Below are 13,543 nucleotides of genomic sequence, written 5' to 3'. Positions count from 1 at the left end.
AATGTGGTCCGTGTAGATATTTGAGGCATGCAAACAATACATTGTAAATGATTCTCCATGTGCATATGACCTACATATTAAGTTGTGTTCTGCATGTGGAATAGTCTGCTGGGAGAATGATTACATGGTTTCAGGGCCTCTTTGCATTTCATACAACAAAGAGAAAAGAGAAAAGAGAGGGTTTCTAGTGGTAGACTGGCTTGTCTTATACAGGAGGAGGATGGCGTACAGTTTGTTTGCCCTGTAGCAGCCTTATATTTTCCTCAGGGCTGCCCTGGATGGCAAACAGAGGCAAAGCATGATTTAAAGGTTTATGAGAGTTTTTTTCTTTTTCCCCACCGCTTTTGCTCTTGTAAGGCACAAGTACTCCTGGAGTAAAAAAGCTGCAGCTCCATATAACACCACCGACCCACTGATGAGCAGGTGTTGCTTCCAAGATGCTGCAAAAGAGTTACATGAGCTGAATATCAAGCAGAAATCCAACTACAAGTTCCCGAATTGTGACGAGCCAATGAGCTGCCCACATTGTGCCGTTTGCCTCCTTGGTGAAAACAAATCATGCCTGCTTTTCCCGCCCATCTTTATGGCAGTATCAGGGGACAAACACAAGACTTTTCATCTTTATCTCTATAATCATTTTTTACCACGACAACACTCCCTCTTCTCCATCCTGGCTCCCCTGTCACCCCGGGCTGAAGGCTCACCATTTATGACAATATGGCAAGGGGCTCCCTCTACAGCTGAAAGGTTTAGAAAGCTGCTTTGTGGCAGTGTTCAATTTGGACAGAGAAAAACTACTTGCTTAGGCTCACCTCAAACAAATTCACCATACTATTCCTTGTGCTCGAGATAAAACTTCACCTGGGGTCCTCTGGGTAATATATCATTAAAAGGCAGATTGATCAAAAGTCTTCAGTTTGGCTTGAAATATACACCAAGCTCTGCACTGAGCTTGTTGTCTTTGACTGGTAGTCACTACTGAAAATGTCTTGGGGTGAAGAAATCTTTTAATTTGTGTCTCCAAAGCTTAAAAAACCTCAGCACTGCTTACCTAAAATCTGACAGCGAAAAAAAAAAACAATCAATATCTCATTCGCTAACCCAGAGTCCTCAAATAAATATGACTGTCTAAGTCTGCACTGAGTGGGAGCTTTAATACAGATAGAGGTTAAGTGGAGATTTGATGGATCACAAACTGCTCGCAAGTGACCACAATGTGTTTGATAGTTTGGGTAAGAGAAGGCACTCCAAACATTAATGTCTCTTGTAAGTAAAATCCTTAGATGAGTTGTGTGTTTACAGCAACAGTTTATATCTTCGGCACTGTTTCTAATAAAACTCACTGCATTGTCATTCTGAGCATGGCAACACGCTACGGCAGAGCTATGGAACGGAACACAGCATTGGTATGCTGCTGCAGCAAGAGACGGACTCAGCAGGTCCACCACAGAGCAGCAGGAACCAGAGGGCAGGGCAACAGCCGGCGTGGCTGTCACTGTTCATTAGCAGGGCGCCGTAAGCTACCTGAATCCCACCAGAGGACAACCACGGGGGGGCACCTTGTTACCACCCAGCCACGATCCGAAATATCTCAAGATTGCAGTGGATCTTAGGGGTATCTTCACAACAGGCATTTCACGGTCTCTATTCCTTTAGATTTTATAAGCTTGATGTTTTTCGTGAATGCAACAAAACATGAAGTAGTTTTGGACACCTATTCTGTTGACATGCATACGGTTAGAGAACAACAGGGTGAGACCAGTAAGAGTAAGAGCCAGTGGTTTTAATTAGCTCCTTATGTCATTACTGTGAACACACTGAGGATTTAGAGCATCTGCACGTACTTGTTCATGGTCTGTCTCCAGGTTCCTTAAATCCAACAGGTGAAAGTGATAATTACTAAAGCTAACACATTTCTGTGCTTCCTTGTTGTATTACACAAACAGGCATGACAGATAAAGTAGACGCAACAGCCAAACCAACATAATTGGATTAGAAAGACTGACTGGATCTAAGCATGAGGAAAACTCATATGGCCTTCAGTGCACCAAAACTAATTATTTCCATCCATTCTGCTCGCAATAAACCTTTGAGAAGTGCTACACTGAATATCGGTTATTTAAGACCAGCTACTGAGGAGGAACATCCACAGTCTCAGGTTTAGGGATCCCTACAGAGGGGGGTGGTAGTGCTGTTCATGCAGCTCAGTGCATGGGGGAAAAATTATGGTACATGCCAGAGAGAAAAGGATGAACTTCCTGTGCTGTCTAACCCAATAAACTAATTTAATGATGCTGGTGAAGATAAAATGATAAAACTGACAGCCAGGTTCAACACCTGAAGGGCAATGGATGCATCATCAAGCACACATGCTTGCCAAACTATACATCACAATAAAGCCCAGAGACTGAGAGAATGGCCACGGATGGCTGATCCTCTGCATAATGTGTTCGCAGTATGTTTTTCCCAGCAAAACACATTACAGGGCTGTGTCGCACTGCTCAAGGATCCATCATGCTAATCAGTCGCAGTGATCACTCCTGGAAATCACATCTTTTCCTGAGCTCCAGCATCTCCCTTCAACTGGTCTGAATGATAGGCGATAAAAAGTGAGTGTGTCAAGTGTGGCTGTAGGTAATAGATACCAGGTCTAGATTAAGAACTTGCCATCCGGGAAGTGAGCGAAACGGGAATGGATGATCCTTCAGCGCTGCCATACAAGTGTTGCTGCTCCGGAGGACATAAAAAACAAATTGGTGCGCAAATATCTCCTGGAAAATGTCATCTCTTAAAATAAAGAGTCCCTGACCCGGTGAGCCTGTGAGATACAGTGACTTTGCTGCAGCCTAGATCTATAGGTATTTCACACATAATATTCACTTCATGTGGTTGCATTTTAGAGTTAGGGATTCAATTTTTGGCCACAATTGACATTAATTACAAACATCACTTACAATAAATTATTTGTGCCTGTTCTATTAGTCTTTTAGTTTACAATCAGCTGAAAACTAGTATCTCTGAAACAACATCTTGCCTTTAAATTACCAGATGTTTTAATAATACCACAACATAAACTACTCACCTTAAGAAAAAAAGCTAGACTTATCATCTGCCTACTCACAAATCAAAACCAAACAAAAACAGAAAAAGAATGAATATGGCAGAGCAGGAGTCAAGCCCCTTGAGTGTAATTCTTGGCCACGGCGTAGTCAGTGTAACACTGTTCCATCTGAACACAGTAGGCATTGTCAGAGCTATATTCAGACACAAAGATCTTCTCACATTACTATTCCTGTCACAGTTCAAACAGGTCCCTTCAAATAGGCAGAGACGGAGGAAGGCACTGAACTCCTAACCTTTCATTCTCATTCCCACATGGTTGTCATCTCACTCTGGTTTTGATACAGATAAACCATCTCAATTAGAACACAAAAATATCTGGAAAGGTGACGGGAGGCTTGACCTTTATAAGCCAGCAGTACAACATTGAAACATAAGCCCTTATCAATCAGCTAGTTATATTATGGCAGCATTTAACTGTTCTGACATTTCAAGACACATCAAATGTTCTCAAAGAAAGTGCGTTAAAGAAATGCAATAATATGTAGCATTTCCATAAAGCTTTGTCTATCTATCTAAAGGCAAAGAGGCGCAACCTTTAAAAATGGAGCATACCTAGGACATATAAGAGCTCAGCGTACAACACTCCTACTCAAAGTATATCTTTGTGAAACATAAACACGGGGGAGACTTGTATTGATTATTAATTTCCATTGGCTTACTTTGACTGTTGACTTTATTCTCTCTGAAGTTCATGGAAAGTGCTTCAACTTTTTAGAGCATTGTATTATTTTCCTCACAGCACCCCCAGTGCTTGTACGGCCAATTAGATGGAGTTAAACAATGCATTTAATTCAGGCAGAAAAAAAAGAGAAAAGAAAATGAAAGACCCACTATTTTCAAAGTACTCACATGCCAAGAAGCAGTCCATGCTGAAAGAGATGTTGTCAAGAGAGAAGGTTGAACCGGGTCCAGGTCCATCTTCTGTGCTGAACTGGAGCCAAAACCTGAGGAGAGGCGGAGCCGTTTTAACCACCCTCAACCTGTGCATGTTTGAATAGCTTCTGGCTGAAATGACGCGAGGAAGAATTTATGCTTTAAGAAAACTGCCACTGAGAATTGGCTTTGAAGGATGTGTATTGTGTTCCCTATGACATCTCCATCTGCATCGTTGAGAACTGCTGGCTCTTTCAGCACAGACAAGATACGTTTAACATCTTTGAAGATTAAACATATTTTCTGGTTCCAAATTAAATATGGTTATAGTTACACAAACATGGAACGGGTAGTCTAAAACTTTTAGACGGATACTTTAATACTGTCATGCCTATTTGTTGTTTTGCCAAAACGTAGATGAGAAGACTGATTGCACTCCCATGTCTGTACGAAAAAAAACTGTATGAAGCTGGAGTAAGCAATTAGCTAAGCATGAAGACAAGGGGAAACAGCTAATCTGGCTGTCTGTCAAGGTAGAAAAATCTACAAACACCTCCACGGTTCATCAATTAACACGTTACATGTACATATCAATTGTTTGTACAAAACAAACATTTGCTATTTGTCTGGATGTTTTGTGCTGGGTGTTAAGTGAAGTCGTTAACTGACTGCTGTCGAGAGGATTTGGACTGGTATTTGGTATTGCAGTAGTACCTTTGTGACAGTAACACAACTGTAACTATTCAAAAGTAGATTCTACAATATGCTACTGTCTGTTATTTCCTGACTTTTTCCAGCTCTTTAGGCTGTATTTCTAATTCTATTTAAGCTCTTCAAAGGTCACTTTGCAAAGTCTGGCAGGTTCACCTACTGGTTACAGACATGACATTCTAATTAAGAGCACAATCACAGCTGACTACATAACCCAGGAATAAAAAAGGAATCACTCTCAGGGGAGCAGGATTATCCAAGCTTGAATGGCATAGAAACCCCTAGCAAGGCAAACAGAAATGTAATGCCTTTTCTCGGGTTTCTCTTTGCTTTTTTCCAAATTGTTTAAATTTCTCTTTATTGAGGGGAAATCAGGGCCATAGTTAATTGGAAGGCAAAAAGTGCAGAGAGCCTTGTGTATTGATTTCTCTTCTCTTCATCACAGAGTGGAATAAAGAGAGAGGGGGATATTTTGTAGAACTGTACACATGGCAGGTCTATCGTAAAGACTAGAGTCCCTGTGGGGTTCATTAATTTTGTAGAGTTGAGAGGAAATGGAATGAAAATGTTGAAAATATGCATTTTTGAGGAAGCGCTTCTCTGCTATTTTCCTTCCCTTACTGTGGGAGCACTTACGCATTTGTGTGTGTGTGTGTGTGTGTGTGTGTGTGTGTTGGAGTGAGAGTCAGATGACTGATCTGGTTTTAAACACTTCAAAGTGAAACTGCCAGTCTGATGCCTTCAGACAGTTCAAACACACTGTATTGATACAATCACAACTGCCTGTCATGCGGTGGAACAGGTGAGCGTTTGTCATACCAGTCTGCCAGCCCGAAAAGGGGAACTCTGATGAGTTTCCAGCCTCTTTCAGATTTGGGCTCACTAGATGAATGCCAGAGTTGGCGCTGCTCTTCAGGGCCTGTGCTGTTCTTCACCATCCAGAGAGACAGCGACCCCTTTTGTAAGCCTCCAAAACACAGCCAGAATCTCACCTGTCAGAATTAAGTTGAGGTATCAAATGATCAGTGCAGACAAATAATATGTATGAACTACAGATTAACATAAAATCAAAGGAGGGATGCAGACATTAGCTCCAGGACAAATCAGTCAAATATCTAATGTAACACACAGGCTGTCACAGAAATATAACAACAAATGGAAGTTTAAATCTGAAGCTTGGGATGTGACCGCGTCTCTCCACAGCGTATCTGGAGCCAAGTGCATAATTCTCGTTTCACCATTTAACTGGAACAGATGCTCTCTTAAGCCTGATGACTAAATTCAACACTGTTAGGCCGAGTGCTTGCATTGCACTTGTGGAAAGCAGGTTGTGGCCCTTATCATCAACTGTGAGACCACATGGAGAACATTTAAACATCAAGATTATGGGCACTGCACAGTGCACACTGGGCATGGCATGAAAGCGAATGTGGTCTGTAGCTAATACCCAAAACTAATATCCTTGGTATAGTTGTCCAAGAGCAGACAGGCTACATCGAACAGCACCAGTTCAGTGTAGAGAGAAGGATTTAGGGAGTTAATCTGGAATCATGGCTAATCTTTGGCTGCATACCAAGAAGCTGTGAAGGAAAGGTCTGCAGTGGTGTAGTACTACATCTCCGAAGTACACCTGAGAATCAGCAACCTGATTACTATTTCTTTTCTTGTTATTTTTGTCCTCCGTGTCCAGTTTTTGCATGTTTTTCTTGACAAGGCCCACTTTTTATTTCTGCTGTCTCTCTTATTATTTTTTGAGCCCTTGACCTTTGCACTAGCTTCCCTCTTCCACCAGTTTTTTTCTGTCTCAGTGTCTCTCATGTCTGAGACCTCTTTGTCTCCCTTCAAACGTGCACAGTAAACATACAAAAGGCCAAAGGTCACAGTGCTGAGCAAAATAAAATAACTAACAGAACTCTGAGTCCTAGAAGCCGCGGCATCAATCAAGACATCAAGTACACGACCTCTGCACTTCCGACTCCTGCTCTGTGGGCATCGTGATTTTAATTATGCATTAAATATTTTCACAACTAGGTCAGGAGACATAATCTGTGACTGAAGAGGTCATCCTCACCGTCTCTTAGGATCTCTGAGGACATGCAGATGGCACAGTGCTAACCAGCTGTCTCATCACATTACTGTTTAAATTTTGAGCTCAACTGAAAGCAATTAGCATGGCAAATTAGTTGAGCAGATGAGGAATGCATCTAGGTGGTCTTCTATTTAAAATGTATTGAATTATTTTGGGCAATTTTTTCATCTTCACGTAACTCTATATCTGAACACATCTTACACAGTGTAACATTGTTGTGCTCTTGGATATAACTCTGAACAAAACTGACATAATAAAGGGTAAGTTGTAAACCTTAACATGTTTAAAAAAAAAAAGTTTATTTTTTTATTTTTTTACACATTAGAGAAACATGCGAGTCTTCAGAACTGGAATATTTACTGCATGGAAGTCAAGGTGTTATCATTACAGAGTGACAGTCAGAAAGTCCTGTTCTGTCCTCTCTTTAGTTTGGAGAGTTTACACTTCAGTGACTACAACTACACACTAGTCTTCAAAAGTTAAAGGTTATTTTTTCATCCTCAAAGTTTTCTCTGTTGTGAAAGTATAGCAAATTGTTTGAAAAAGGGGAATTAAAGCATAAAGCAGTATCCCTTCTGACTGATTTAAGAAAAAAAACAAGTGGAGCAGTCAAAAGTTTTCAACCAACTCAACGCTTCATTTTCTTATGTGCAATAACGGAAGCGAAAAAAACTTTGACAGCGACAGTTGTCAATTCAGCTCGGGGGGGTAGCTCACCGTGCAAGGAGAGTTTCTTAGAGGAGGAGGAAACAGAGGACTCCTCAGTAGAGCTGCGGCACGCTGACCTTTAGACTGCCGTCCCTCCGCAGTGAATGTAGCACCTTAAAGAGGCAAACCCAAGGACACATTAAACACAGACTTAAGTCATTATGAACCGCAGTATCAAATATTTGACAAGCAGAATGGAATAACAAGTCTTCCAAGATTGTTTCTAAACTGTTTAAAAACTTATTTCCTGATCTTTCATTGTTCTATACTTCGATGTGTAGCTCTCGAACGGCAGTTGAATGTCACAATAACACCGGTAAAAATCAGAACAAACTCAGTGTAGAGTTACATTGCTCCACTTATAGTTATTCTACATTACCTTTGAGACTTCTTTAAATAGATGAGAACAAACACATGCCTCAGCAAACCAAGACTTTATAACCTCATCAAGAGACACACTTGAGTCACTGCACTGATGATGAACTGCAGAGCTTTGAAACCCACTGGGATTCTCTGTGTAGCAGTGTAGAGTTCTGGGTAAGACAACGTCACAGCTCATGTGGCACATCAGATGTTTTGGTAATATTTCAACATTAACAAACTCAAATGTTCAAGATTACACTGATCAGGCATAACATTATGACAGGTGTGATTGACATTGACCATCTTGTAACAATTCAATGTTCTGCTAGGAAACCTTTGGACCTGGCATCCATGTGGATGTTACTTAGACATGTAGCACCCACCTAGACCAGACCAGGTACCCCCACCCCATAGCAATGACACTCCTTGATGGCAGCAGCCATCCCCAGCAGGATGCAGCCTGACACAGACACACACACAAAAACTATTTTAGGAACAACTAAAAAAAACATGAAGAACAGCACAAGGTGTTGACCTGGCCTCCAAATTCACTAGATCCCAAACTGATCAAGTATCTGAGGGATGATCCACAGAGACCCCTCCCCTCAACCCATAGGACCCAAAGGCCCCCACTAACAACATTCTGTTGCCAGACACCTCAGGACACCCTCAGAAGGCCCATGTCCATTCTCTGATGAGTCCCAGCTGTTCTGGAGGCACAAGGGAGACCTGCACAATATTAGGAAGGTGGTCATAATGTTATGCCTGATTGGTGTAAGTTCCTGTTATGTCCAAGTCCAAGCCCCAATCTTACATTATTGTAAAATGTTCCCCTTTAAAGTCCATCTTGACTCTATACGTGTTTCTACAAAGTCTAGTCTACAATGAATAATTTAAACATTTTATCAAAGCAGGGTTCACAATATCATAAGAGATGCTACCTGATGACGGGCAGCTCTGTCTGGAAGCCTTGGCCGGTGACTGGAGTCTTTTCCAGGAGACGCCGTGGCCTGTTATTGACTGCCAATTGCACTCACCCTCTTCAAAAGAGCAGTAGGTGCCATTGAGAAAGCGCCCTGGAGAGAGACAGGAGAGAATATATCAGAGAACGAAAGGAAAAAATGATAAAGAAATGGGGGGATAGAATGAGCAGAGAGGCTTGGCAGGGGGGAATAAAAGAAGAAAGTGGAGTTAACACTGGCAGCCAAATTTCCAAGGAGAAAAGGGACAGGGTTGAGGTGCAGACTGGCAATCAAAGAGTTGAGCGACAGTGAAGGCAAAGAGGTTGAAAGGGGAAAAGCATGTGAGGACAGACTAATGGCTCACAGGACTCGATGTGCTGGTGAAAATTAGGTGTGGTGAGGGTGGACTCTCAGACGGACTCCGGAAACGAAAGCAGAAAATGGAAAAGACCGGAGGTGTCTGGAGGGGGAGATAGGAAAGAGTGGTAGAAGAAGGAAGAGAGTCTGGGGGGAAATGAGAAGAGCTGAGGTGGTGACGGCATGTCTTTTGGAGATGGCAATCAACTTAAAATTCCAAAGAATAGCATGGACCTCTGAAGCGTTACAGCCGCTGAATACTATTTACCAAATTACTGTGTACAACATCAACACAGTGAAAGTGTTTGATTGGATTGCGTAGTGGAGACATCTCAAGCTTGATTAACCACAAAAAGAAACAGTGTGTGAGTCTCATAACGAATATGTACAAACTTTCTTCATTTGCAAATAAGAATTCAGAATAAATCAAATACAAGTTTAGGCAAATACCTAAAGCCCCATTATTACGTGAATGGCACATTTTTTGGAGTGAATTTTTTCGGTTTCAAGACACATTTTCATTGCAAGCTCCCTTGTAGAACAGAATTGTGTGTAAAAGGCTCCGTGTGAGTTGAAATTTTCTATTAGTGGAAAGAGTATTTTCCCCTTCTCGCACAATTACATCTACTGCTATGATACTCAATGTGGAAGGATTTCTTTTTTTATGGTCTAGATGCTGCCATGTGTTTAAGTTTCACACTTAAAACTTCAGTTGGCAGTTTGAAAGTTTTCACCGTAAGTTTGCTTTGTGTTCCTTTCATCCTCAGATACAGTCTGTGAGTGCCCATTACCTGTGAGAATCTGTGAGTGCTGTGATAACATGGCATCATTCAGATAAGAAGGACAGAAAATTACCTGAGCAGAAGTCTTAAAACAGGAATAAAAAATGGGAGTAATCTTCCTTTCTCAATGAGAAACTTTTCTTATACAAAAGGCTGTCACAATTGTAAAACAAACACAATTTCACTTTTATTTTAAAATAACACAGAGGTATTTTTTGTAATGGTTTTCTCAAGCAAATACTGAAAGTTTTTCTGTATTAAAACAGGTGAGAGAATAAGTAAATTTCATGTCTTTCTTTCAGTGTCTTGTCATATGAGTCGCTCTCCATGTCAAACCAGTTGAATGATGTTTACGCAAACTCCAGAGACTTAAAGTCACAACATAATACGAATATGAAGAGATGATGATATCATTTTAAATGTCATCCAGTCAATAATGTCACTTTCAATCCAAATCTACTACTTTAGTGTTTACTGTCATGGATATTTGACAAGAAGACAGTCCCTAGAAGTTGATACCGATGCTACTTGGAAAGCTGGGGAATTTTATTCTTCTAATCCGATACAACCTCAGGCAGCTTGGTGCTTCTAAACATAAGCAATTTGCTAATTAAGTTTGAAAGCAGACAGCCAGATCTAGTATGTGTCAGTACACAACATCAGAACAGTTGCAGAAACATCTAGTTTACAGTGTGTTGCCATGCTGGATCGTTTTGACCTGGTTAATGTCTAAATTCTCAGGAAGTAGTGACTAAACTGAACTCTTCCAGTAGCGCTCCTGACCCAATTCCCACTTCCTTGTTCAAAAATATTTTTATTCTAATGTCGGGGGAAGTTCAAATAATTATTTATCACCAACTCAGACAGGGTGTTTTCCCTACAGCTCTGAAGGCTGTGCTTTGAGGCTCCTTTGAAAATAAATAAATAAATGTAGTCTGGAAAAATAAACACCAAGTAACTACAGACTAAAATCTTTCATTGGTAACTAACATTTTAGAGAGACTTCTGTAAAAGAAACACTTCAATCTGTTTTTGAACCAAGCAAAATAAGATGACTAAATCAGGATAAGCCGAGATGTCATTAAATATTTTTGTTACTTGATCTGAGTGCTGCTTTTGATACATTTGATCATCAAATCATCATATTACAAAGAGACTGCTTTTACTTCGTGTAACTTTCTGATACACAGCTCTTTGTGGCAACTCATGATTTCTCTGAGCACTCTAAGAATATGACTGAGCATACAGTGGGGAAAATAAGTATTTGATACACCGCCGATTTTGCAAGTTTCCCCCCTTATAAAGAATGGAGAGGTCTGTAATTTTCATCATAGGTACACTTCAACTGTGAGAGACAGAATCTAAAATAAAAATCCAGAAAATCACATTGTATGATTTTTAAATAATTAATTTGCATTATATTGCATGAAATAAGTATTTGATACACTAGAAAAACAGAACTTAATATTTAGTACAGATCCAATTACAGAGATCAAACGTTTCCTATAGTTCTTGACCAGGTTTGCGCACACTGCAGCAGGGATTTTGGCCCACTCCTCCATACAGATCTCCTCCACATCTTTCAGGTTTCGAGGCTGTAGCTGGGCAACACAGAGTTTCAAGATTTTCTATTGGGTTTAAGTCTAGAGACTGACTAGACCACTCCAGGACCTTGAAATGCTTCTTACGGAGCCACTCCTTAGTTGCCCTTGCTGTGTGTTTCAGGTTATGGCCATGCTGGAAGACCCAGCCACGACCCATCTTCAATGCTCTTACTGAGAGGAGGTTGATGCCCAAAATCTCGCAATACATGGCCCCATCCATCCTCTCCTCCATACGGTGCACTCGTCCTGGTCCCTTTGCAGAAAACTACCCCCAAAGCATTATGTTTCTACCCCCATGCTTCACAGTTGGGATGGTGTTGATGGGATTGTACTCATCCTTCTTTTTCCTCCAAACATGGCGAGTGGAGTTTATACCAAAAAGTTAACTTTTGGTCTCATCTGACCACATGACCTTCTCCCATGCCTCCTCTGGATCATCCAGATGGCCATTGGCAAACTTCAGACGGGCCTGGACATGTGCTGGCTTGAGCAGGAGGACCTTGCATGTGCTGCAGGATTTTAATCCATGGCAGCGTAGTGTGTTACTAATGGTAACCATTGAGACTGTGGTCCCAGCTCTCTTCAGGTCATAGACCAGGTCCTCCTGTGTAGTTCTGGGCTCATCCCTGACCTTTCTCATGATCATTGACATTCCACGAGGCGAGATCTTGCATGGAGCCCCAGTCCGAGGGAGACTGACAGTCATCTTGAGTCCCTTCCATTTTCTAATAATTGCACCAACAGTTGTTGCCTTCTCACCAAGCTGCTTGCCTATTGTCCTGTAGCCTATCCCAGCCATGTGCAGGTCTACAGTTTTGTCTCTGGTGTCCTTAGAAGCTCTTTGGTCTTGGCCATGGTGGAGCGGTTGGAGTGTGATCGATTGTGTGTGTGGACAGGTGTCTTTTATACAGATAACGAGTTCAAACTGGTGCAATTAATACAGGTAACGAGTGGAGGATAGGAGGGCTTCTTAAAGACAAACTAACAGGTCTGTGAGAGCCAGAATCCATGCTGGTTGTTAGGGGATCAAATACTTATTTCATGCAATAAAATACAAATTAATTATTTAAAAATCATACAATGTGATTTTCTGGATTTTTATTTTAGATTCTGTCTCTCACAGTTGAAGTGTACCTATGATGAAAATTACAGACCTCTCCATTCTTTATAAGGGGGGAAACTTGCAAAATCAGCGGTGTATCAAATACTTATTTTCCCCACTGTATATATAGGGTACGACTTATTTTAAGATGACAAAAAATCAAATTTTAAATTTTCAGGTGTTTATACACTAAGCAAAACCTAATTATGAATATTATATTATATTTCTACTAACATATACCCTAATACCTACACACTGGACTTTTAGAACTGGGACACACCAAGTCAACTGTCTTCTGAGTGTTGGGCTGCCAGTGTGTGCAAATGGACCTTTTCCCAGTGTGTCCAGCACTGGTGGAACCAGTCGGACCTCTGTCTTTGGCTTTTCAGACAATTCAGGGGGTTAAATTAGCAGCAGGACGAGTCAGTGCGACAGAGATGTCTGATTGGCTGTTCAGCTTAGAGAACCAGTGGACTAGAAGACAAGCAGAAGTGACAGAAGTAAACAAAACGTTGTTCAAAGGGCAGAGAGAAGCCTCTTCTATTTTTCACAACAACATTATCATCTAGAAGTAATAAAATGCAGACCACCTGATCAGCATGACTCAGTAGAGGACAGCTCTGTACGATGGTTTGTAGCTCTTCTTAGCTTCATAGCTTACTGGCTAATAGAAGTTCTTCTGGTTTCCCGAAGGAGTTATTTCCTTTCATGCAGGTAGAGTATGTATGCGGATATGCTGTTGGTTGTGGCTCAAGTGAAACTTTTTGGCCCAGACACAGGTAACGTGAAGTGATGTCACATTCATCCTTTGTTGCTGGTAGTTCTTTGCTGTGAACGCCAACATATAGTAGGTGCTTTTGGACCAAGCT

At 41.2% G+C, this 13,543-nt stretch overlaps 1 protein-coding gene across 1 annotated transcript in view; it reads right to left on the bottom strand.

The window, feature by feature from the left end:
• The window catches only part of alk (ALK receptor tyrosine kinase), a gene marked incomplete at its 5' end in the record, with an annotated part of 329,164 nt that overhangs the window by 35,723 nt on the left and 279,898 nt on the right, over positions 1 to 13,543 (bottom strand). Inside the window, 4 exons of the mRNA XM_084569391.1 lie at positions 3,973 to 4,067; positions 5,527 to 5,699; positions 7,514 to 7,617; positions 8,809 to 8,943. Of these exons, the coding sequence (XP_084425517.1) occupies positions 3,973 to 4,067; positions 5,527 to 5,699; positions 7,514 to 7,617; positions 8,809 to 8,943 (507 nt within the window). The remainder of the gene's footprint in view (positions 1 to 3,972; positions 4,068 to 5,526; positions 5,700 to 7,513; positions 7,618 to 8,808; positions 8,944 to 13,543) is intronic.

This window comes from Chelon labrosus, assembly GCF_963514085.1.
Source record: "Chelon labrosus genome assembly, chromosome: 20".
NCBI lineage: Eukaryota > Metazoa > Chordata > Actinopteri > Mugiliformes > Mugilidae > Chelon > Chelon labrosus.
This window is presented reverse-complemented; position numbering and strand designations above follow the sequence as displayed.